This window comes from Rhea pennata, chromosome 16, assembly GCF_028389875.1.
Source record: "Rhea pennata isolate bPtePen1 chromosome 16, bPtePen1.pri, whole genome shotgun sequence".
Classification (NCBI taxonomy): domain Eukaryota; kingdom Metazoa; phylum Chordata; class Aves; order Rheiformes; family Rheidae; genus Rhea; species Rhea pennata.
The window spans coordinates 9,681,675-9,705,142 of record NC_084678.1 but is presented as its reverse complement, the minus strand read 5'-3'; the positions used below and the strand labels follow the sequence as shown (position 1 = coordinate 9,705,142).

At 37.2% G+C, this 23,468-nt stretch overlaps 2 protein-coding genes across 11 annotated transcripts in view; one reads left to right on the top strand and one right to left on the bottom strand.

Moving 5' to 3' along the window:
• Window positions 1-7,775, top strand: part of RIPOR3 (RIPOR family member 3) — a 54,291-nt gene extending 46,516 nt beyond the window's left edge. For 9 of the 10 annotated variants that reach the window (XM_062589214.1, XM_062589213.1, XM_062589216.1 and 6 more), the window contains 7 exons: window positions 669-777; window positions 1,991-2,152; window positions 2,324-2,482; window positions 3,574-3,776; window positions 4,039-4,122; window positions 5,054-5,144; window positions 6,329-7,775. In XM_062589214.1, the coding sequence (XP_062445198.1) occupies window positions 669-777; window positions 1,991-2,152; window positions 2,324-2,482; window positions 3,574-3,776; window positions 4,039-4,122; window positions 5,054-5,144; window positions 6,329-6,429 (909 nt within the window). In that variant the 3' untranslated portion in view covers window positions 6,430-7,775. The other variant, XM_062589217.1, reaches the window with a different exon arrangement.
• A 2,306-nt stretch (window positions 7,776-10,081) lies between these two features.
• The window catches only part of PTPN1 (protein tyrosine phosphatase non-receptor type 1), a 43,998-nt gene continuing 30,611 nt past the window's right edge, over window positions 10,082-23,468 (bottom strand). Inside the window, exons 3-9 of the mRNA XM_062589284.1 lie at window positions 22,258-22,358; window positions 20,150-20,248; window positions 17,783-17,920; window positions 16,019-16,228; window positions 15,195-15,356; window positions 14,284-14,519; window positions 10,082-12,499 (exon numbers count right to left, since the gene is read on the bottom strand). Of these exons, the coding sequence (XP_062445268.1) occupies window positions 12,292-12,499; window positions 14,284-14,519; window positions 15,195-15,356; window positions 16,019-16,228; window positions 17,783-17,920; window positions 20,150-20,248; window positions 22,258-22,358 (1,154 nt within the window). The 3' untranslated portion in view covers window positions 10,082-12,291. The remainder of the gene's footprint in view (window positions 12,500-14,283; window positions 14,520-15,194; window positions 15,357-16,018; window positions 16,229-17,782; window positions 17,921-20,149; window positions 20,249-22,257; window positions 22,359-23,468) is intronic.

The following is a 23,468-nucleotide window of genomic DNA, read 5'->3' as shown; positions in this document are numbered from 1 at the left end:
TCAACAATGCAATGTATACGTACTGCACAGAACACATCATACAAACGCTGGAAGAAAGCTCTGTTGCTCTCTTTTGGCCTCTTAGTTTATGTAACTTATTATAACAGTAAATAATCACTCTGAGCCCAAAGGAATAGTGAGTAGGCTGTGGATGAAGTAGGACAGATTTGGGTTGAGTATTGATAGCAAGTGATCAACTCTTCTATCAGTGAAAAACTACTACTAGAAAGAAACTGGTGGTATGCAGGATACGCAAGGACTGTAAAGATCCCCTTTGAGACCTCGTGCCTTGATTCATTGCAGTTATAGTGCTCAAGCACATTATTGTCTTCAAACAAGGTATCACCTCCGATGAAAATGAGCAGCAGAGGACCGCATAACTTAATGTTGGTCTGCTATACAGTTACCAAAGGATAGGTATAGAGAAGAATCCATAACGCAGGGGCAGCCTGTACCATAGAATGTGTTTTATTCGTGCTATTATGCTGAGCAGCTTTGCTGTCAGAAGTGACCAGTCCACTACATGATGGAAAAAGAGGCCTTTTGAGAGAAGCTTGATGTTTTCCCACTGATTCTAGAAGCTAGCCTCTAAGAAACAAAGCCATTGTCCTCTTGAGCTTGGTAACTGCCTTTGTTTCAGCTACTGAGAAGAGCATGTTGTGTTTCAGAAACTGAGGTCATCAAATGTAGCCCAGATTGTCCAGGAGAGCCTTTTGGAAGAAGTGTCACAGCAGACACAAGTCCTGGGGGAAGTCTTGGATGGATCTGTTGAAGAGAGTGAGTAACTGTATTAAGTAACTGTATTAAGCCAAGGCATGCCAGAGGTGTAAGAGATCCAGATAACACTGCTTGTGCTACCTACCCTAGACCTATCAGAGTTTCATTCTAAATTCCTTACAAATATTCATGTTGTTAAAACAGATCTTACAGATAAGTTATAAGCTGTTAGAAAAAACAGGGCTGCTTTTTTTAATTGCAAGGAAGGAAGAAGTTTGAAGAAGTTTTGCTCAAAGAAATAATAGCTGGACCAGTGTGTCTTAGAAACAAGGATGTTACAGATGATGGAGTTTGTGGTCAAAGAATGGCAAAACAGCCTTAAGTCCTCTTTTATATTTATGCTTCTACTTAGTAAGCAAACAGCCCAGCTTCTGTATACCTTTGCAAGAAGAGTTTAGGGTGTGTGCTCTCTCATCTCAGCCCTTTCCCTACTACCTTCTTCCATTGATTGCTGGAGACTGGAAAAATCATAAAGGCACCATGGTTGACTTTGAAGTTATTCGTTCTCATCGTGGTAACGTATAGTGGCAGGAATGCAAATTCTAGTTGGAAGCACTTAATGACATAGCTTTTATGCTGAAAGACCTGAGAATAAATTGTTCCCCAGAGCAAGGAAGAGTCTGTGGGATAATCTGATGAGGAAAGTGTAGAAGAAGTCTGAAATGCAGAATACAAATTTGACATCTGTACAGATAAGAGCAAGAAATGACAGGGTTTACATGATAGCAAGAAACCACAGGGTATTTCTTCAAGTGTTCTTCAAAAGTCCTTGATAGAAGGAGGTGTGCGTCAGCCTGTTCACTGGGATTCAGTTCTGCACTCCTGAGGCTACATAAGGCAGGATCTCTAAATGCTTAGCAGTGACACAGCTCTTTCTGATACAAATGGAAACAGTTAAAAGAATGTGCCTCTGAAACTCAACACAGATGCCAGGGGAAAAATGAACAATGAATTGAGGAGCAGTAGAGCTCTGCTAGGCATCTTACTTGGGTCTCATTACAACAGTTTAGGACTTCAACCCCAGCTTACTGAAATCAGTGCTTGCAAGATTTTAAAATACTGCCAGGAACCTCCAGCTTTGAACAAAGCCAGCTGTATAATGCAAATACAAGTTACGCTGAACATCTCTAGATATGCTATCTGGTACCTAACTTATCACGTAAAATCCAAAATCCACTAGGGCTCACTGACTTTGCAAAACTTATTTTTTCAGTTATTCAGAAGACTAAAAAGAAGAAGCATTTTCTGAAAATCTGGAATGACATTGCAGAGGCTGGCAGCATGTTGTTTGCTTCAGTAGAAAGGTTCCGTCATGCACTGAAGTACATACTAACGCTCAAAGTGAAGGAAAAATACCCCGGTCAATTAGAAGCAGGTACAAGTCTGTTTCTTGAACACAGGAGCACTTGAGTTTTATCATACTGCAAGGCTGAAGGTTGTCTTTGTGCATTTTAAAAATAAACTAAACTCTTACGCATGAATTTATTTTAAGGCACCTTGCGCCGAATTAGTCTTTCTCATTTGTTCTTTTCTGTGTTACCTTCAGCATTGCAGAGATTCCTAGAGCAGATTATCACCTGTGATGGGTTGCTCCCCTCTCTGTACCTCCAGACAGAAGCAGTTACTTTATTCCAATTTTGTAGCTACCTGGAAAAGCACAATATTACCAGCCTGGAGAAACACTTGGGAAAACTTGCTAAAGAAGGTAATGGCAAGTACTTGGCTCTTTCACTTGAACTGACAAGGCCAGTAGTTGGCTACGACACAAGAAATACTTTGAGAGCAGCCTTCCATAGCACTGACAATTCATTTCCATTTTAATTCCCCTTATGCCCATGCAATTTTTAGTTGGAATAGGAAAGATGCACTTAGTTCCTGCATCTAACGAGGTAGAAATGAAACAAGTATGAAGGAAGGGTATAACTCGAGTGTCATAAAAAAGAGTTCTATAATATGCTGAAGTTAAAACAGAAATTAAGCTGGCAACAATCTGTATCTATATTCAAGGACTGCGTAAATGGTCTGTAGCTTTGTGTAGCAGCTGTAATGAGACACAGATAATAGTGTTAAATTCCAGGTAACTAATATATATTCGCTAAGAGGTAGCTTGTGCCTCCTTAAACTTAGCCCAACATATGAAGGGACTTTGAAATTTATTTTGTTTCAGAAAATAATTATTTTTAAAACAGTCCTGATATTGGCTGTACTTTCAGTCTTATTTTGATATATATGACTTAGAGTAACGAGAACTTGTGCATTACGAGTCAGTGAAAAAGAGCTGGAATATTCTTCAAATTCAAATAGTCAGTTCAGTGCTTGATTTCTTCTTTTTTGAAAAGACATAGGTGTTTCTTTTTGACCAGCACAGCTAGATGTTTGAGAGATGTTTTAAGAAATATTTTCCTTGATTGTTTTTTTCCTTATTTTAGAACTAGTCAGATTGTCTTCCAGTCCAAATGTGCAGGAGTTCTCTCGCAGTGCATGCTGTATTTAATGCACTCAGATCCTGAACAGACCAGGGCTTTGCTGCATCTTGTGAACAACAATTGTGAAATATAGTCATTGCTCCATTTGTTGGACAGTCTCAGCACAGGAGGAAATGAAACAATGACAGGGAAAGAAGACAGGATGGTCAAAGGGGCAGTTGTCTTTATTTGCTTCCTCTGTGCCAGGCCTGCTTATGATCCATGTGAATAACTACTTGAGGCTGAAGGAGATGAAACTAGAGGGCGGTTTGCCTCCCCTTAGGGACACCTTCCTATGTTGGTAAGTGAAATTGAGTTCTTTCACTTGCAGTAATGCTAATTGAGGAGCTACAGTGCCCTGGACGGCTAAAGACTCTTAAGAAACTGAAAGGAAAGCGACTGAACAAGCTCCAACCTCTACCACAGACTTTACGGCTACTTGGGATTCTACAGCTAGATGACAACCATCGTGTCAGCAAAGCAGCCACTTCCTGCCTTTCCCGTGCAGCAGCAAACAAGAACTTTAGGGGAAAGGTAAAACTATTTCTCATCATCCTTTCTAATAAAATGTTGAAATATATGCAACTTGTTCCCTGCTAGAATAGCACTTTTGTCCTCTATGCACTTCATTAATCTATTAACTAGAAACTAAAGCATAAGAGTGCTGAAGTGATTCATCTGCGTTCTTAATTCTGTTTTAAATAGATAAAACAGGGCTGATATTGGCAATCTATATTTGACTGATTACACTTGAACTTTAAAAACCTTTTTCCCCCTCCCCTCTCCACCCCGAAAGGCTCTGCTTTTTTACACTGATGTTTTAGCTGACTGTGATGCAAGACTTCAGCAAGCTGCGTGTTTGGCCCTCAAAAATCTCAGAGTAAGCATTTAAACTTCTACTTATTTTACTGTGTGTGTCTGTCCAAAATTTGTGGATGCAAGAGTGTGTTTTAGGCTGAAATTATTTTTACAACTTCTTTGTATCTAGGATTAACAAACTTTTCTGGCTTCCAGAGTTCTGGACTATTAACACTGTTGTTCAAAGGGCAGCAGGCACAGGGAGCTGCAATCATAGTGTCCGCAATCTTAGATTTGATACAATATGCAGAGTACAATGTTAAAGAAGTTTTTTTCTAACTTCTCCGATATTGTTAATGGTGAAGGACATCAGCCAGTCTCTGACTGGGGGACATCTAGCATGTAGAAAAATGAGCAATGGAATCAGTTATTTAGGCAGTCACTATAACTATAGAAATCTAAAGCTAAACCAGTTCACCTTATTTTAGTAATAGCTGATTACAGTCACCAAATACAAGAAATATTTACATTGCTATTATAAGAAACAGTGGATTTAAAGCCTTCCAGCAGCCTTACAAATCTGTAATAAATTTGTTTACACGAGAGATTATTATCAGTAGAGTTTCTACAACTATGCAGTCACAAGATAGATAGGTCCCAAAAACCACCTAGTCTTACTCTCAAATAAGGTCAATTTGGCAAAGTAGCAGCTGCCCTTGCAAAACCTGCGTTAACTCTCTCTGTTAAAATCCTGATTCCCTATTGCGCTTTATGCTAATATAGCAGCACTGCAACAGTGAACTGTGCCCTAAAACTTTAACACTTTTTTACGCTCTGGAACAGAAGAGAAAGTGGCAGAGATAAGCTTATGCTCAGAAAAATAATTAACTGCAATATGATATGTTGGGGGAGTAAAGAGTATAGTCAAGTTAGTATGTGTGCACTTTGCTGGAAATACTAATCAAAATACTTTTTTAAAAAGCTACCTTTGCCATTTTTCTCTTCACAAACAGGGTGTAGAAAGTATTGAGGAGGTTGCCCGTCTGTGCCAATCTGAAACAGAGGAAGTTCGAAATGCAGCCAGGGAAACAACACTATCATTTGGTAAGCATTTTGTACAACTTCAAAAAAAAAAAAAAAAAAAAAAAGCCAAAATCCCCCCAAAACCCACCCAAACAAATATGACTCTTTCAGAGATTTTTTTATGTAATATTGCAAAACCAAAATAGGTGTGAAGTTCTACCTGTGTGTTGTTCAACCTGAACTCATCTAAGATTACAGAAATGCTTCACGAACAGCTATTTCATATTGTTAAGATAAACTTCATACCACATATAGTAAGTAAGTGAAGACTCCCTTTAAAGTTAGTAGACCCAGACTAATGAGATTACTGTAGGATAAAGTGCTTTAAAAACCAGAAGGGTTTAAAGGGGCAGCAGATAAGTCCTCAAAGTACTGATGGTGCTGCTGGAGTTCTTATTAATGAATACTGGCATCAGTAATTTTCTCCTCCTAGATTTTGGTAAAATGACGTTTGAACCTGGCAGCTCTAGCTCTACTAGATTAGCTAAGCTGACTGAAAGATCTTTTAGGTATTGTAACACCAATAGCCTATCTCTGCCTGGTAATCTCATCAGCAGCCACCTAGAAACTGACTGGTTACTTCTAATTTTGATTATCCTATTCTCCTCCAAACTGCTCCACTGTGAATACGGGAGGAATAATGAGTACAGATGTAACAAGGTTCATTACCTGTTACTTCTACTGAATTCAAGCACACCTACAGTGGTGTTGAATTGCTAATGAAAGGTCAATGTTCTAATCTTGCTACTGTCATGTAATGAAGGGAGAGGTGAAATACCTAGGCTAAATATCTTAAACACATAGCTGCTAGACCAATATCCAGTTACCTAAAAGATAATAGATACTAACTGCCCTATTCTAGGGCACCTAGATTCAGGCTTAGTTCTGTATATCTAGATTTACTCCACAAAGAGTAGATTTACATGTGTTACAAAGCAAGTTTTTCAAATGTGACACTCCAGATCATTAGTCATGTTGGAGACCTAAAAGGAAGCATTTACAGAAGACCTCACTTTCTATGGTAGCTTTTACTTGGTTTTGGAAGACTATACCTTTAGAGAAGGCTTTTGTCTCTACTGAAAGTTCTTTTTAGCTCTGAATTAAGTCACAACAGGAGAAGCATTTTTAAAGTGTAACTTTCTCAGGGTGTTTCCAACAGATGTCTTTTCCTTAGCACAGGATGTGTTTCTCTTCTTTTTCCGTAGGTGAAAAGGGACGGCAAGCCTTTGAGAAAATGGACAAGATTTGCTGTGAATTAAGAGACACTGTAAACCAAGAGGCTGAAATTGAAATCACAGTATTTTAGTAGTGGAATATGAGAAGCTAAATCACATTGTCTACAAAGACAGATGTGGGTACCTTAAGATTTTAGTTTGTTGTTTACATGTCTGGTTTACTTCCTCTGCTATATACACACTCTATATTGACAGAGTACAGGTTTCCAAAGTGGAGAGTAGTATGCAACCTAGACTAAGTAGACTGGAATCTGTCTTTTTCACTCCTAGCACTGGTGAAATCTCAAGTGCTAGAAGAATAGAAAACAGGATATCCTAGAATATGGAACCAGGTTGTCACTTGAGTTAAATCCTTATCTCATTGGAAACATCTTCTGCACAAACTGTAAGTCAAATTTGATATGTTTTCCTGTAAGGATTTTATTAGTTTATTTGACACTTCTCAAAGAGGAACAAAATGAAGGCTCTCCAATTTCGGGAGCAAAACAGTTCATCTAGAAATTTCCCTAGTGAAATCAAATTCTGGATGCTACTCCTAGATGCCATAATGCATCTAGGAATGGGAAAAAAAATCAGGAAGAAAATTACTAGATGGCTAGAACACTCACCTGTAATACTCAGCTTTAGTTTACCCCCAAGTGTTTGTAAGAAAGATGTCAAATTGCTGCTTAAAAAAATGAAAGCTGACTTGAGTTAGTGTAAAAATCTTAGACTACTTTGGTTCCAGAAACAGTTCATTCTATAGCATGAGTGAACTGAAAATTTGTTTCTTGGAGAGATTGTGGTGGACAATGACCGAACCTTATTTGTAGCGTTTTCTAGCAGTTCCACACTGGGATGCAGTTAGTTCTTTTTAGTTCCAAAACTAGCAGACAACACAGCTTATCGATATCAGCTGCCATATACATTATTTGCAGGGCAAGAGATCAGGAGCCTACCTATTATTTTGTACGATTTTGTTTCAGAAGCAAAGCTTGCTACTTCAAAAGCTCATTTTTTGTAATTATTACACCTTGGAAAAGTTTCAAGCAAAGACTGATCAGGGCAAATATAAAGTCTATATCCTCAGCAGTCTACAATAGGAAGTTACATATCTTTAGCTACATTCATGTATAGATCTAATTGGCATATGGACAGGTCAGTCCAAGTTGTTTTTTTTTTTTTTTTAATGTACCTTTTATTCATTTAGTCATCGGTCAGGATTTCTCAAAATCATATACCCATTGTCAGGCTTCTTTGTCAATGTTTGTCTCCTCTAGTGGAGGGTAGTCATAAAGAGAAGTCTGACTTCAGGTAAAATACTTGAAAGGGTTTGACTTGTGTGTGTATATATTATATAAATAGTACTTTTCTATTCAGTATTTATTTGTTGGATTTCATATTGTTTTCTACAACTGTAATAAAACATTTGAGACAAGTTCCTGCAAGTGCTTTATGCTACTGGACTTTAGTACTATTGGGATGACTACACGGCAATAAACCCCTCAAGGGAATTAAGATACTGCATATCAACTAAGATGCATGTCAAGATTAAGTATGCCATGCAGCTAATTCTATATTCACTCTGTGAAAAGTTCAGGCTTGCACAGTTGAAACTGCCTGTGCTGCTGTATTTAGTTTGGGAATGTGTAGCTTGCTCATATGCTCAAACTTGCTACTAATGAGCTCTGAGTAGCAAGACCATGCTGTTTAGGTCACATATTCCATAGCAAAGTAAACCTTAGAAGTGGTCTGCCTATCCATGCTCTAACTCTGCTTTTAATTTATAGATGCATTCACAAGTAGAAGACAGACATTCTCCTACCTAAGTAAATTCTCTGCTGCTTCTTGCCTCCTTCCCCCCTCAAATGAATGGGAAATAGCCAGTGATTTGTAACAGATGGGGGGCAGCTCACTCCACTTTTTCCTGCTGCAGCATGAGCTAAGCTTTAACCACTAACATTAAGGTCCTGACAGTTTCTAAGGACCCATATAGGCAGTATATGGAAACCTACCTGAGTTGCCTTAAGGTCGCTTCAGGGAGCTAGTGAAAATTCTCTTTCCATGCAGCTCTTCTCAAATTGTAACTTTCTTTAAAGATATAAAGGTAGATATTTTAATCCAAGGTAAGTGGAAAGGCAATAGCTGCACCTTCTAAAATACAAATAGACAGGTTACTGTATTTTATAGTACTTTCCTAGCAAACACAGATGCATGGTAAGGCACAACTGAAACTTTCAAAAAGCATTTGTGCTTCAGAGTCACTACATTTTGTATTTTGCGCAGACTGCTGACCTGAGATAGTAATTAACTATTTTAATTATTTCAAGTGAAAGATGTGAGGAGAGGGGTGGGAGGGGGGCACCAGACAACAGGACATTCACCCTCACTTATTTTCTTCTACTGAAAATCCGATCTACAAAAAAGTTATTTAAATCATTTTCTAGTGAGGAAAAATAGATCTTTTGTTAGCCTAGATTTGCAAGTGGTTCAAACCAGGAGCCAGTGCCTCTGGCTGTGAGAAGACAAGAAGTGGTAAGACTCATATGTACGTTCTTTAAAAAAAATTTTATTGTTACAACTAAAATGAGAACTGAAAACTTGTATGGGAATTTGAAAAACTGTACAATTTTACTATAACCTGTGAGGTCTTCGCAGTGGCTTACACAAAAGACAAGATACCTGAAAATGTATTATACCAAAACATTTAGCTTTTTTGTTTTTTATTTTTTTAAAAAAGTTTATTCTATGGCAATCTGTAAAAAAGAAAGACCTGATGAGTAAATATTTGCTTAAGGCATATAGCAGAACAGCTCACTAACTTTCTAACAAGTTTAACATGGATATTTGTCCATTTTTCCAAGAATAGGTTAACCAATACACCCAACTTTGAAACGCTACTGTATATACACACCCAAACTACTACATACATATACAGGACATCAGAACAAAAAATGTTTACAGTTCAGTTTTATAAGCCTTATACACACCTCACTGGGCTTACTGGATATTCTACTCCTTTCTCCCAGGGTAGTAGAAACATGCCTGGATTTAGAACAGATTAAAGAAGTAGCAAAGAACACTGCCAGAAAGGGCAATATTCAAAGCTTTTCCTGGGCAGAAACTTTTTTTCTTAGACTAACTTGTAGGCACAATACAATTGAATTATTCTCGATTCAAAGGAAGGATGCTTTGCTTTCCTGTCAAGCCTGAAATTTAAAACATTCCCCCTTGCAAACAGTATAGCAAGTATTTATTATTATTATTATTATTATTATTTTTTTTTTTTTTTTGTAAATGAGCCCCCATTTCAGGAGCCGGTATTTCTGAAGCTCAAAGCATACTCTTGAGGTCTTGCAGAAGAGGCTTCCTTCTCTTTGCTCCATTGCAGCTTTGAAGGCAGCACAGCAAGTCATAACCTGAAATCACTGAGCTATTCCTTGCCTAAAGTGACCAGAGGCGAGGTGTGAATATGGCTTATTAAATGCTTTGGAATGTCTGTACTACACTTACTCAGCTGAAATGAACCATGCTAAACAACTGGGTTACACTGAGTACGCAGAAATTCAATAGGAAGGCATGCCAAGTATTAGGCGAGTACATGTTATCTGATAAACACCAAATCAGTCCATCGCTGAATGAAGATACTTTCAGCAACACTCTTTAAACCACAGCCACTTAATGATCAGTTCATGCAAATATAATTTGGGCACATCAGTAAGCAGAAATATAAGTTCTTTCATCTTTCAAGCACATGGTATTTAATCAGGACACTAGAAGACTTTACATGCATTTTAATACAAATGGGGCACAAATGTTGCCTTAGAACAATATTCTACCAGATGATGGAGAGAATAGTGGGGACAAAGCAATCACATACTGTATCTTAAATACACAGATGAGCCATTATATATTACCATTTTTCTATACTCATTTTTCATGTTTCCAATAATATTACTAAATATTGACCAATTACAACATTCCTCCTTTCAAGTACTGGTCTGACCAACAGTCTCACAGGTAAAGTATTAATTCCCAGTACTACCTGAGGATTTATTATTGTTCATTTGAGAAGCCCTTGATGCAAGCTTAACAAAATACAAAATAGAAGTAACCCCCCCCCACCCTCCCAAGTCACCATCCTATTCATTGAAGGAAAAGAGCTACACCTACAGACAGCTTTGCAAAAATAAATATGGAGTGGAAAACTTATGCAAGATACTCCATAACAATGTTTGTACTGAGAATGGTGGTTAAGTGCTATAAATCTATAATGTATTTAAAAGATAAAAAAAAATGATTAGTAACACTGTTGCAAATCAATTGTCAGGGTTTAGTTGCAATTACTACAACTTTCAGTAGTGAGTTTGCTCCTATCCCCATGACATGAGCAAAAAAATCTTTGCTGTTACTGTTTAAGCTATATAATCTGGTACTAATGAGAGGAAGAGCATTGACTAGGAAGGCTTAGTGCAATGCAGACTTCCAGTCACAGTTCTACCAATGCACCCAAATCCTTATTTACAAGCACTTTACATTATTCAAGTCCTGGGCCTGCTTAACAGGCCCACTGAAGTGAAACAATTTAGATGCGGTGTGGTATAGAGCATGAATTAGGACAAAAAACACTCATACCCCTTAAGTTATGCTACAACATCAACAACCCTGTCTGCAGAGGTGCAAGGCTTAGCCGCTTGCACCACCGTGTCCAATAATTACTGAAGAGTGTATCTTCAAGCCAAATCAAAGCCAGTATTTTAAATGTTTGCTTTAAAGAAAGCAGAACACACAAATGCTTGCATCATAAGCCAACTGCTATGTTCAGAGTCCAGTATGTCGTCTTTCTATGTCAAGGAAGCTGCCACAGCATTAATTGCTCTGGATTTATTGAAATGTTTTCCTGATTATTACCCGCAATACTGAGTACTTTACCACTCCATCCCTTGCAGAAAGCACGTTATTTTGCAGAGAGCAGATTTAGAGTGAAACTGTATTTTACATTCCAAATGATGAGGTTTAAGAACTGGTCCTTATAAATGCCAACTGAACAGCTGTAAAATGCTGGTGGACATCTTTTGGTTGAATTTCCCTTCCTGTTTCTCTCCCTCCCTTCACCCTGACCTAACCCAGAATACAAAGGTAAAAACAGCTTTACAAAGGATGGTACAATGTAAATAGGCATATGTGCAAGTAGAGTGCAACGAAAGTCAATGAAGAGATATTCTTAAAAAAAAAAAAAAAAAAAAAAAAGAAGAAAAAGCTTGACGTGTTGGGATACCCTGAGCAAATGCAGAAGCCTGTTTCTATAAACACATGTAAAACAATAAGCTCTTTAAGAACAGTTATGCCAAGATTAAATATACCAATACCACAGGCACTGCCCACAACTCAGTCTTTAACAGATGAAGCAAACAAACGAAAGTAGAAAAAGTAAAGCCCTCCCCTTCCAAAAAGTTTACATTCTTCAGATATGTGGGTTTCTCTTTCCTTTTTGGGAACTCATCAGTATAAGTCATGTATTTGGTTACAACACCTGGAGAGTACAAGCAAGTTTCACTTGTGCCTAGTTTTTCTGAAACACAAAAGAAAAAGAACTGGCTTTTTAAAAAAGGCTAAAAACAACAATGTGTTGTAATTCTATTATTTAGTTTAAAAAACAAAGGAAAAAATAACAAAAGAAAAACAAGACTATTTGGCATTTTTTCTGCTTACTCCTGAATATTTTAAGGCCCTGAGATTAGAATATTATGTTCTTGGGACCACAGGGCTAGATTAAACCCTAGTGCATTAATTCTCTCTTTAAGCCCTAACCAAAGTTCCAGCGTTTCAACCTAAGATCTATTTCCACTGAGACAAGGCTCACATGCCTCAGTTAGTTTTCTTTCACAGAAGCTTATTACAAACCGATCAAATTGTTGGTGTTTTCTGCAGGCTCAATCTTGCTGGCATGTCCATCAATGAAAACATACCCTGTAACAGAAATAAGCTCCTGCCGTGAGGCAAGTGAACACGCATATATTCACTAGAAACGGCTTCCAAGTTGTCATCACATTCTCATCATCCTCTTCCAAGTTTTCTGACTTCATTGACTCTTCCTTGTGGGGCGAGAGATGCAGATTTTCACCAACAGTTCTCCTCCGAATTTCAGTGTCTTGACTAATGCTTAAGGACAGAAATAAGTATTCAGTACTGGATTCTCCACTTGGAAGAAGCATGTGGACTCTATAAGCACATGGCCTCACCCACTGAACACCCTAGACAAAGCTGCAAATCACATGCTATCATGAGCTGCAGTATATGACAAACATGCAGTTTGGGCTGTTAAATTATATGTTTTAAACAGTGTTTACAATCACAAGCCATCCAAAAGAAGGATGATAATCATTCTTTATACAAATGGATTCTCTGATACCTTGCACATTCAATCCCAGTTCATGTTCTTGTTGGGCAGCGATGCTTGGAACTATTCTGTATCCTTCAAATAGTGAGCTGAGAGCTTTAAACAACACCTGCTTCCATTGCTCATCATGGATATGATACCTGCACAGCCACTGAAACAGGAAGCTAACTAGGACAACCAAGTCTAAATCTACGTTAGGAGAACATTAAAGTTCTAAAATCAAGCACTCCTCAAAAAGTCAGAAAGTACTGACTGTGGACCAGTAGGATAGTAGCTAGCAGAGAGATGCTTTGCTGGGGGATTTCCTAGACATCTGCTGACAGCTGAAGTATAGAAGAACTCAAGAATCTTGGTTCTATTTTAGGTACTATAGTATCTGGGCAGGGAAAAATAAACGTGCTTAAAACGAGGAATAGAAAGTGTTAATTGGCATCTTGTATCCCAGATAAGTATTGTGATATCAGAACTATATTATCACTGAGGGAAGAGAGAGGGAAGTGGGAGGGAGCTAACAGGTTCAGATCATGGTCACGGCCTCTCAGTACTGCTATGTGAAATTAAGAGGTGGTTATTTTGCAGAAAGACTGCTGAAAACAAATCTCACTAATCTCCAGTTTCCACAGTCACACAACTCCCTCATTGATCTAATACATGAATTTTGCCAGCTGCATCTGTTGAAAAGGCTCTAGAGTTCTGTCGAAAACACAAAAACTTGATACTTTTTTCCCAGTATTCCTGATAGAAGCTGAAGATGTCTTGTTAGGAGACCACCTAGTGGAGGAACATTGAACTTCCCCTTGATAATCCCTGGTGTGTCCAGGGTTTGTTTTTTTTTTCTTTTAATTTTTCTTTTTGCTCCATGTAACATTCAATTCAGTGTTGCAAATAAGACTATTTAACCTGCCAGCAAAACCAGAGCATGTTGATTTCAACAACTTCCATACCACTCCACTTGTTTAGCAGTAGTGACATCTAGCGGCTAAGTACCAGAAACCCTGGCTTCTCCATTGTAATAGTATTTTCACACAGCATTTCTGTACATTTATTAGTCCTTACAATTTAGGTTAGAATGACAGGTAGAAAAGTTTTCTGCTCATGAACTCCCTTCTACTCCTCTGATCAATAGCAGCTTGTAATTATTTTCACATTTTTAAGTCTGACTGAAACTAGTTAGCATAGAGGCAGTTATTAGCCACGTAGCTGAAAGCTAACTTCTTAAAGAACTCCTCTGTAACTTAACATATACTGTATGTAAATCAAGACTAAATCATCTCATTATGTTGCCATTTTTGCTTTTACTCTAGCAGGATCCCATAAACAGCCCTAGTTTGTGTGAGAAGTTAAAAGAACGTGAGCATAAAACTTTCACTGAAAAGGATACACAGATCTGAATTTCAGGACTGCGTTACACTAACTCATCAAGATCTGTTCAGGACCTTTTGTATGAAATGCCATTTATGAACAAGCTTCCTATAACATCTCAAAGCTGTAAGCCAACTGGCCATTCTTCTCGGGACAGTTAAAGGTGGGAAACTAAGCAAATTACCTGTCTGTGATCAGTGGCACAGATGTACAAGCTCGGCCATCTGGAGCCATCTCTTCCACAGTGCTGACTGAGCGTCTAATCTCTTCCTCTACCACTTGATGCTTAGGAAAAAATTCTGTGTGTTCATGCATCCTTCCATTGTGCATTTCTGAGGTTCGCTTTGGTGGTCTGGGAGGTGGTGGTGTATGTTCAGGTAGTGGGTCCAGGTCTTCATTGGAGAGCTCTTTCCACTGTTCCTTCATGAAAGGAAATACTCTAATAAGCTTTCCTCCATTCAATAATTTCTTTCATAAAAAGTTATTATAATTTTTAACTTTAACATGGCAGAGACTTTATACTTGAGTTTCGTATTTATTTTTAGAGGGACTGTTCATATGCATTGAAAAAGTGAAAGACACACAAAAAGAAACCTAGACCTAATCTATGTGCAGCATATAGAACTCTGCCACACAAAGAAAATATTAGCTATAAATGCAAGAAATTTTAATCTACTTCTATATGAAATTTTAAATAGCACAAAAGGGAGTCTGTGTTGCTCCAGTTCTGCTTACCATAGATCAAACATATAGAATTTAAAACACAATACTTAAACTTGTGGCATATTAGAAAACTGCTGTTATCCAAAACAGAAGACAAAACTGATGCAGCCAGTGCACACTTTGATTACAGTTTTGAAAAGTATCTCTTATATAGGGGCCACTAATGTACTACAGGGCTACAAGAACTTTTATGAAGAATCACGTAGTAAAGCATGTCTTGTGTTTAAGTACCCCATAAGATAAAAATTTATTCATGCTCAAACAAGCATGAAATTTAAAGTTTCATTCTATCCTGTCCATGCCAGAAAATATTTGCTAGAGTCAGAACAGCTGCAACTTACTACATTAGGCTGTGCAGTCAATAATACTCACTTGCACTGAGGCATCTCCCATAATGAATTTTGCCCCTTCAATAACAGCTAAATAAGAGAAACGAAGCTGATCTGCTGTCTGTATAAGGCCCATTCTGTACTTCCTCATTTCTAGAAGAACCTGCTTAACATCCACTGAAGAAGGATCTTTCCTTTTGTCCATCTGAAAAGAAAAATTTGAAACATGCTTTACATTCCAATCAGATTCAATACAATTACTCAATCTGTAGTAAAAAATTAATAATTTAATTTAAAAAAATGGTATTGGTCTCTAAGAAGACAGAGATAGACCAGTTCACTGGATCTCCAAGATCTTGTCAGTATTTCCTTTTATCTTTCCTTTTTGAAATAAAGGCAGATATTTTAACCTAGGCGTGACTTCTGTATATTATTTGCTTTTATAGAGTAACAGAGTAAAGACTTGGAACTCAGGATAGTATCTCCCTGCCTATAGGGGAAATTGACTCTGTAAAAGGAAACAGATTAGATTTATTTTTCATTGTTTCAGGATAATTTACACTACTGCTTAGTCCAAATCAAGCCTGATTTTTTTGTAATAATGAAGGCAAGATCTCTCTTTGCAAAACACTCTGTTACAAGAGACTTTACTTCCACATGCTCAAAATGAGCTGTTAAGAAAGAGAGTTGTCTTAGCTTTAAACAGGAATACGCTCCCAAACTAGAACTTAAAGAAAATAATGGTGAATAATGTACAAAAATACTTTACAGAAAATGCCACAGCTCTTTTTAGGCCTACAACAAACCATCCCTCAAGTAACTCTACAGAAAAGCATTTCACCATCATGTAGAATAAGTAGTTCTTACCAGTAGAAGACATGTATCAACCAAACAAAAAGTTCCTGATCTCCCAATTCCTGCACTGCAGTGCACGACAACAGGTCCATACTCAGGGCTAAGTGACCCAGACTCTCTCACTTTGAACAGGAAATTGAGGAATGAAGCAGGTGACTCTGGGACTCCAAAGTCAGGCCATGTAGTATAATGAAAGTGCAGAATCTCTCTAGTTTCTTGTGTCTGTAAGAGAAGGTATTTATAAAGTCTTTTAGCCTGGAAATAAGAGCCAGACTATTCAAAGCACAGTTCCCTACAACAATGTTCCAATGAGCAAATACCATTCTTTGCATGTTCATTTCCCTAGCAAATAATCTCTTTTTAATATACATATTGTGGTTGGACATTTTTAGCTTAGGTCAATTTCATATTTATTCCTTTGGAAAAACTGTAGCCACTTCCTTTAAAAATAACTCTGTGATTAATACAGAATGGAGGAGAAGTGTGCATGCACAGCTTTTTACGACATTCATGCTAAATTACTTCCTCTTGCAAACTACATCACAAGAACTTTAGCTGTCAGTAACAGCTGACTTTTAAGTTCAAATGACAAAGTACCACTAGTCTGAGGAAGCTTTTATAACTACATAGCTAAGAAACTATCTAACTTGCAAATAATTATGTCTTGCTGGAAAGGTCTCAGCATTTTGAGCAAAGGTAAGAAAGAAGGTAAGCTACTGGTGCTTACATCCTCCTAGAATCCAAAGCTGCAACTTTTAAAAAAACATGTCTGTGGCAGGCATTGTATTTAAGTCACAGCACAAACTACAACCACCAAATTCTTACTCATGCAGGTACAATTTGGCTGGTCAAATTCATACCTCTTAAATGTTTCACATTTCCCGGCAAGAAGAAACATGTAAGAAGCTACGAGATGAACTGAGGAATAATTGTATCTTAGTAATATAGTAGTGAGCAGTATTAGGGCAGAAGAGTACTGCAGAATTCAGACTAGCATGTCACAATATACACACCTAGCTCGACCCCATAGGGAACCTCAGATATTATTTTCAACTACCTGCATTCAGTGTTCTTCCTTAGCCAGTCTTCCCCAGGAGCTTTAGATCAGCTCTCACTGCTCTGAATGACTATTTTTGTTTTTCTCCTCTGTTAGAGCAATGCTCTAACACAGGGCAATGTTGAAGGGGAGGGGAAGGGTGAGAAAGCATGCACAGTATTTTGATATTGCTCAAAAGAAAAAAGAGCTACTTTCTTAAAGCTAGTGGCCTGGTCCTCATGCTGAGCTCCATACAGCTCATTGCAAGACCAGGGTTGAAATGATTCCTGCTTTCTGAGAGCCATCATCAAAAACTTGAACACTTGAGCCATAGCCTAAAAAAACAAACCTTAGAACAAGACACAGGCAAACAGGTAGTGTAAGTGACCAGAAGAGCAACTATTTCAGACCTGAGCATAGAAACGCTAAAACATTTGCAAAGTGATGTTATAAAGACTTCTCTGAAATCCCACGTTGTGACAAGCTAACTTCACTGAGTCTATGGATGAAGATGTGGAATACAAAGACTCAAGCTTCCCCAAATATATTACAAAAATATTTAGAGTTTCATTTCCACAACACAAATTGGAGGCTGTAGAGTAATCTCATGTAGGATTACTAATTCTACAAGAAAATCTGCTGCAATTGGTGGTTGTCCCTTTAAAACCTTTGCTGATCAGGAGGTAAGTTTCACCTCAAAGAAGTTAAAGGATCTGAGTGGTAGTCATTTATGTACTTACTGTAAGGTTTTCCAATTCTAGCTGTCGTACTGTGTAATATGATTTTATGTCTTCAGATATCAAGGTTAGTTTCAAGTTTGTATCTTCAAAAAACATTTCTTTCTCTTCCTTCTGTGGCCAGTACTGTGCACACTTTATCTAAAAATAAAACATTTACACATATCATTTATGTTTGTCTAAAAGGCAAGAAATAAGTGTCCTTAAATACAACAATTTCTTATGAAACAATTTCATGATCTGCCTTTATTATAAGAAGGTACAATTCTAATTCAAGGGATATCAATTTTCCTATACATTGCAGAAACACATCCTCAGTCAATCTTTTTTATATTTCAAATTACTTTGACACTGTCTGGACTTATGAATGAAAATACCTATGAATTTAGGACAGCTTTATGTATGTAGAGGTCTTTTTATTCCACATATGAGCTGAAAAAGTGTGGAGCTGAGCTGCACTACTGTACAATCTATTCAGAAATTACCAAAATCATTATTTATTTTAGCCTGGATCAGACTAATAATAATACCAACAACATATAACAACTTTGAAATATAAAAATGGTCAGAACACTCTGCTAAAATCTGGATTTTATTCTACTCTGCATTTTATATATTATCCTCATGTTTAATAGTTAACCATTTCTAAAGAAGGGATAAATGTTAACAAGAAAAAGAGTAGAACGTACCAAACAGTATGAAAAGGTGTTACGAATTCTACTAATAAGCTACAGAGAATTACAATGTTCCTAATATGCAAGTGAAACATCAGGTGAGATTTTGGATTATTCCATTCATAAGAAAACCCTTCAGTATTTTACTCATAGGTAGGTAAAGTAATTTCATTCTTATTCTAGTTCTGACTCAGATTGCATCCTCTAGTTTATTAGGGTGTAAACTACAGTTACAATCCTCTGCATTTTTTCCTATTATTATTTAAGAGATAGCCAAAGACTGTGTGTCTAATTTCTCCACCAAATGTGTCTGCAAACAATATTTTGCCGAGCTTCACTGTAGGTCCCTCATGGCTGTTTGCTGAGAAGTGTTTGCTGCCTGCCCTAAGGGAATCACAGTAATTCATTTTGTTCAAAACTATTGGCAGTGGAGAGAATGAGTGAGACTGGCTGGAAAGGAAAAAAATATTGAAAAATATGGTTACTGCATCTCTTTTGAAGATTACGTTTCACTTACACCACAAATAAAAGTGAAACTCAAAATCAAGACTACAGTTCATTAAAATACAACTCACTGCACATGAATTTTCCCAATTATTGAAAGTTCTTTCCTGATTATGCAAAAGCATATACCACCCAGTTATCACTGCTGGATACCCAACATACTCACTACCCTTCCTCCGGAGCGTCTTTGTAATATAACATTGAATGTAAAACTGTTTATGTCTATCAATTTTTAAAATTACTGTAGTCTTGAATTTGCACAGCTGCAAATCCACTTTAGGAGCACAGGATAGCAGCTGTATTAGTACACAGACAAAAATTTCTGAACCCATGGATGAAAAAATTAACTCCACACTTGATGGTTCCTGTCCTCTCTACCATCAGCAGGGCTGAGCCATTTCCCCTCAAGACAGCAGCTGTTCTTTATGCCAGAGGAACCTTTTTTTTTTTTTTTAACCCCATCTGAAGGCTTATTACCTAAAATTACCCTGATGGTTTATCTGTTGTTCCACTTTCTTTTGTCTGTCTTGTCTAAAGTAAGCTTCTTAAAACGTCTGGACAGAACGAAGCCCACTGAGCTTGTCCTAGCAAGTAAATCACTAGATTAACAACTGTGTTTGTGATGAACCCTTAAGGTGAATGCTTAAGCTAGGTAGTACTTTTCATTGTACCTCAGTTTACCTCATATTTGTGACATCTTTTCAAAACCAGTGACACAGAGAGGAAAAGCAACACATATCAGGAGGTGTGAATAATAAATTAGAACTCTTATTGGATGAAGGAAACTTCAAGTTAAAGTGCATCTTCAATTACTTTAAAACCACCTCATAATGCTTGAAGATGAACATTGATTTAAATGACTTCTGAGAGGTACAATCTGCATACAGTAAAAAGTAAGAACCCCATTCAAATACCTAGGTTAGCAATAAAGACCAAATATTCATCTGTGCGGAGAGTCCTATTGTGTTCACGTCTTATTTCAGCCAAATTCAGAAGAAATCAGAACCTGCAATCACAAACTAGAGTATTTCTGACTTCATTAAGATTGGTTCAGCAAGTACTCAATCCTAGGAATAGTTTATTAGATAAAGTACACATGATCACTTTATTTTCTACTACTGTTCTTCGATTATTGCTTTTTTTAACCATGCACATGCAACTAACACACAGCTAAAACCAGATAAGTACTTACTGATCCCTTTTCCATCACTCTGTTCAACATGACAACACCACGGCTTTTCTGTTCCCAAACCATCTCCCAGAAGTGACCACAAGTATTTGGCAAAGGACCCTGTACAGACAGAATCCCCAGAAATAAGCATTATTAACAGAATTTAATGTCAGAGCTATGTTCCTTGGTAAAAGTCACTGCACTAGGCAATAAATTTGGGTAAGTAACAAGAAAACTTCTTATTTTAAACTGTAAAAAAAGTGGTGCTATAGCTTTAAGTTCCATTTTCCCACTGTGAATTCACCCACAAAAGTGTGGTAAATCTGTTTCCCACACATAACAGGAAGAGAGAAGTAGTCTCATTTGCGAGAAGAGAACTGGGAATGAAAAATGCTGAGAGAACTTTCTTAGGAAGGGAAAACAAGTAATAGGGAAATGAGTCCTCTTTAACTAACAGTAGTATTAAAGCATATGTTTAACTATTCTGCAATATATCATTGTTATTTATTACATTTGAAAATTACCAAATTGAATAAAGAAACATTCAAAAGACTGAAAAGACCAGATCACTTAATGAGCTAAGCAGGTTTCAAGAATCTTCATGGATATTGCACTGTTTGCTTTGAGACTGAACAAAATGATAACTTTTTCAAGAACTATCCACTCACAAAGTAGATTCCCCTATAAGCTAGTATTTGTGTTATGTTCCCTTGCAATTCTTCACTCCAGAATCACTGCCCTGAATTTTTGTCAACACAAACCAAAGGCATTGTGCCACTCATTCACTATCCAATACTTTGTTCAAAGAGAACAGTGGGCCAGGGACCTCAAAAAAATGACTGGATTTAAATAAAGGCATTCAAATCCGTTAAATGCCGTATCAAACAGATCACTGACACAAGTTAGCTGTACATCTTTACTCCACATAAATATTTCTCTCTTCAACGCTATGATCAGTCTTGCTTGTCCTGTATCAAGAAAATAAGCATGTGTTCAGAATTGTTCTCTTATTAAACTTTTCGCTGTCCACTGCTTCGGTTAGAGATTTTTCTTCATTTTCTGGAAACGGGAAGGAAGAACTGCTGACCTTCACTTGAAAATATTAATCCCAGTCTACCTTTATCTAACACTTGGAGGAAGAAAAAATATTTTTTTGCCAAGATTAGAGACCAGGACTGTCTCCAGGGAACTGAATACTTAGGACAAACAAGAATTCTGGCATAGCTGTTAGCTCTCAGAATAAGTAGTCAGGGTATCTAAGCATTTTTAAGTCTATTACACAAATAGGTGTGGAAGTCACACATTCAGTGAAAACCAGCAACTTCTTCCTCCCCTACCATCATCACAGAAGTCTGTATTTATGTTAAAGGTAGAAGCAACAGCATTGCCCAGCTTGTACCTTTTGGGGGTTGGATTGTTGAGAGTTAAAACAAATTACTTGTAAATACTGCACTAACATCATTTTCAGAAGGACACTTAACTACAAATATGTGGTGGAGCATACTGCTTATTTGGAACAGTAGATCAGAGCCCTTCAAAATTAATTACAAGAAAATCTCTAGTATACTTTATATAACTTCTATTCAACATAATGTTCTTAATATTCATTATATTTAAAATGTTATTCCAAATAGATTTTGAAATTCCTGAAGTTCATATATACCGTTCTTATGTGAATGTGACACCCTCCTACTGAATGAAGTTCACTGTTTAGAGAATATATAGGTGGACATAAGGCTATAGTGGTTCAAAGCCCTTTGAACCTTGCAGGTTCAAAACCTGCACAAAGGTGATTCATTTCAACCACATCTAAATATTGCCTGTCATAAGCCAATACATCATAAGCAGATTTCTTCAAGAATGTTAGTTTCCATCTAAAACAAAACCTAGATGAGCCTAAAGCTGAATATACAAAGGGGTTGAGATTGTCTAGGAAAGTCAGCCGGGGCTGATAGGGAGCAGGAAAAAATACACACTGTTTCTGTAAAACAGAAACAATATCCATATGAATGGCTATATAAATTGAATGTATTTTAAAATAAAGAAAACAAACACAATAGGCTAAAGAAATCCCCCCCCAAAACCAACTCCAGTCACTGATGATTTCTATTACCACCACCACCAGTTACCTGGGTAAGGATGTAGCTCCTTTGGGCCTCTTCCATTTTTATCAAACTGGCATTGATATAGTCATTTTCACCTTGGTTTAGCTTAATTCGACTGTGATCAACTGCAGCATAATTAGAAAACACTGGTTAATGTATATGCATCACAGCACAATCCACGCACAAGCCCATCAGGTATTAGGATCAAAAAGACTGAGCCATCCTGAAGAGTGAAAACTCTTTATACTTAATCAAGTATACAACAGAAGTAGTATCTGGTACTTGTAACTCTGGAAATACAATATAAATACTATGAGAACAGCACTAAACACTAGAACAGTCCAAATACTTTGGACTTTGTATATATTGCAAAAATGGAAGCATTTGCATCTAAAGATAAGCAAATCATAACTGTATTTGCAAACCACATCATACTGACCTACTTGTACATTTATCAACATATTGTTTTTAAACACATCTAATTATACAACTATATGTCTTTTGTAGCTTAAACATTCAAAACTAGCTTCTTCAAGATTGATAAAAGTTTGCCTTAATATAGGTTGGACAAATAAAACTGAGATTTATTCTTCTTCTTGTAGACATTTAGATGTTATTCTCAATCCAACCACACAGTCACGTACTGAAAAAATAACAAAAACTCCCCCCAATTACTGCAAACATAATTTCATTGCTCTTTTGTCACTTTCATCTTGTTCTGTTTAGGATAAATAACACACACAAGAGTTTCCACATTTTGCAAGAAAAGCCAAACAGATTGGAAGCAGTACTATCTAAAGAAAAAAAAAGAAAAGGTCATCTGCAACTCACAACTGCAAATACTAGAACTGCTTTGTAAAGGAAACTACATATGCAACATCACTGTTTCCTACTGAATCGTCACAAAGTCTCAAGTGACTTCTAACCACTGGTACATGCCAATATTCTGTCTTCAAACAGGATACAGATATATGACTAAAGAGAGAATCTACATGACACCTGTACTCGAAACAGGCAGCACTGCTGCACCCTCAAAGAAGAGGGGAAGAAGTCCCAGAACAGGCATTGCCATTTAGAGCAGAGAAGGCAGTTTACTGAACTAGCTGTGAACTTTCCCTACTGTCTCACATACCAAGCTTAATTTGTTGATCATTTCACTCTACTCCTGTAGTTCTCTGCAATCCCGTATATTTTCACTGTTGCAATCTCTCTTGCACCCCAAAAGTAAGCATGCC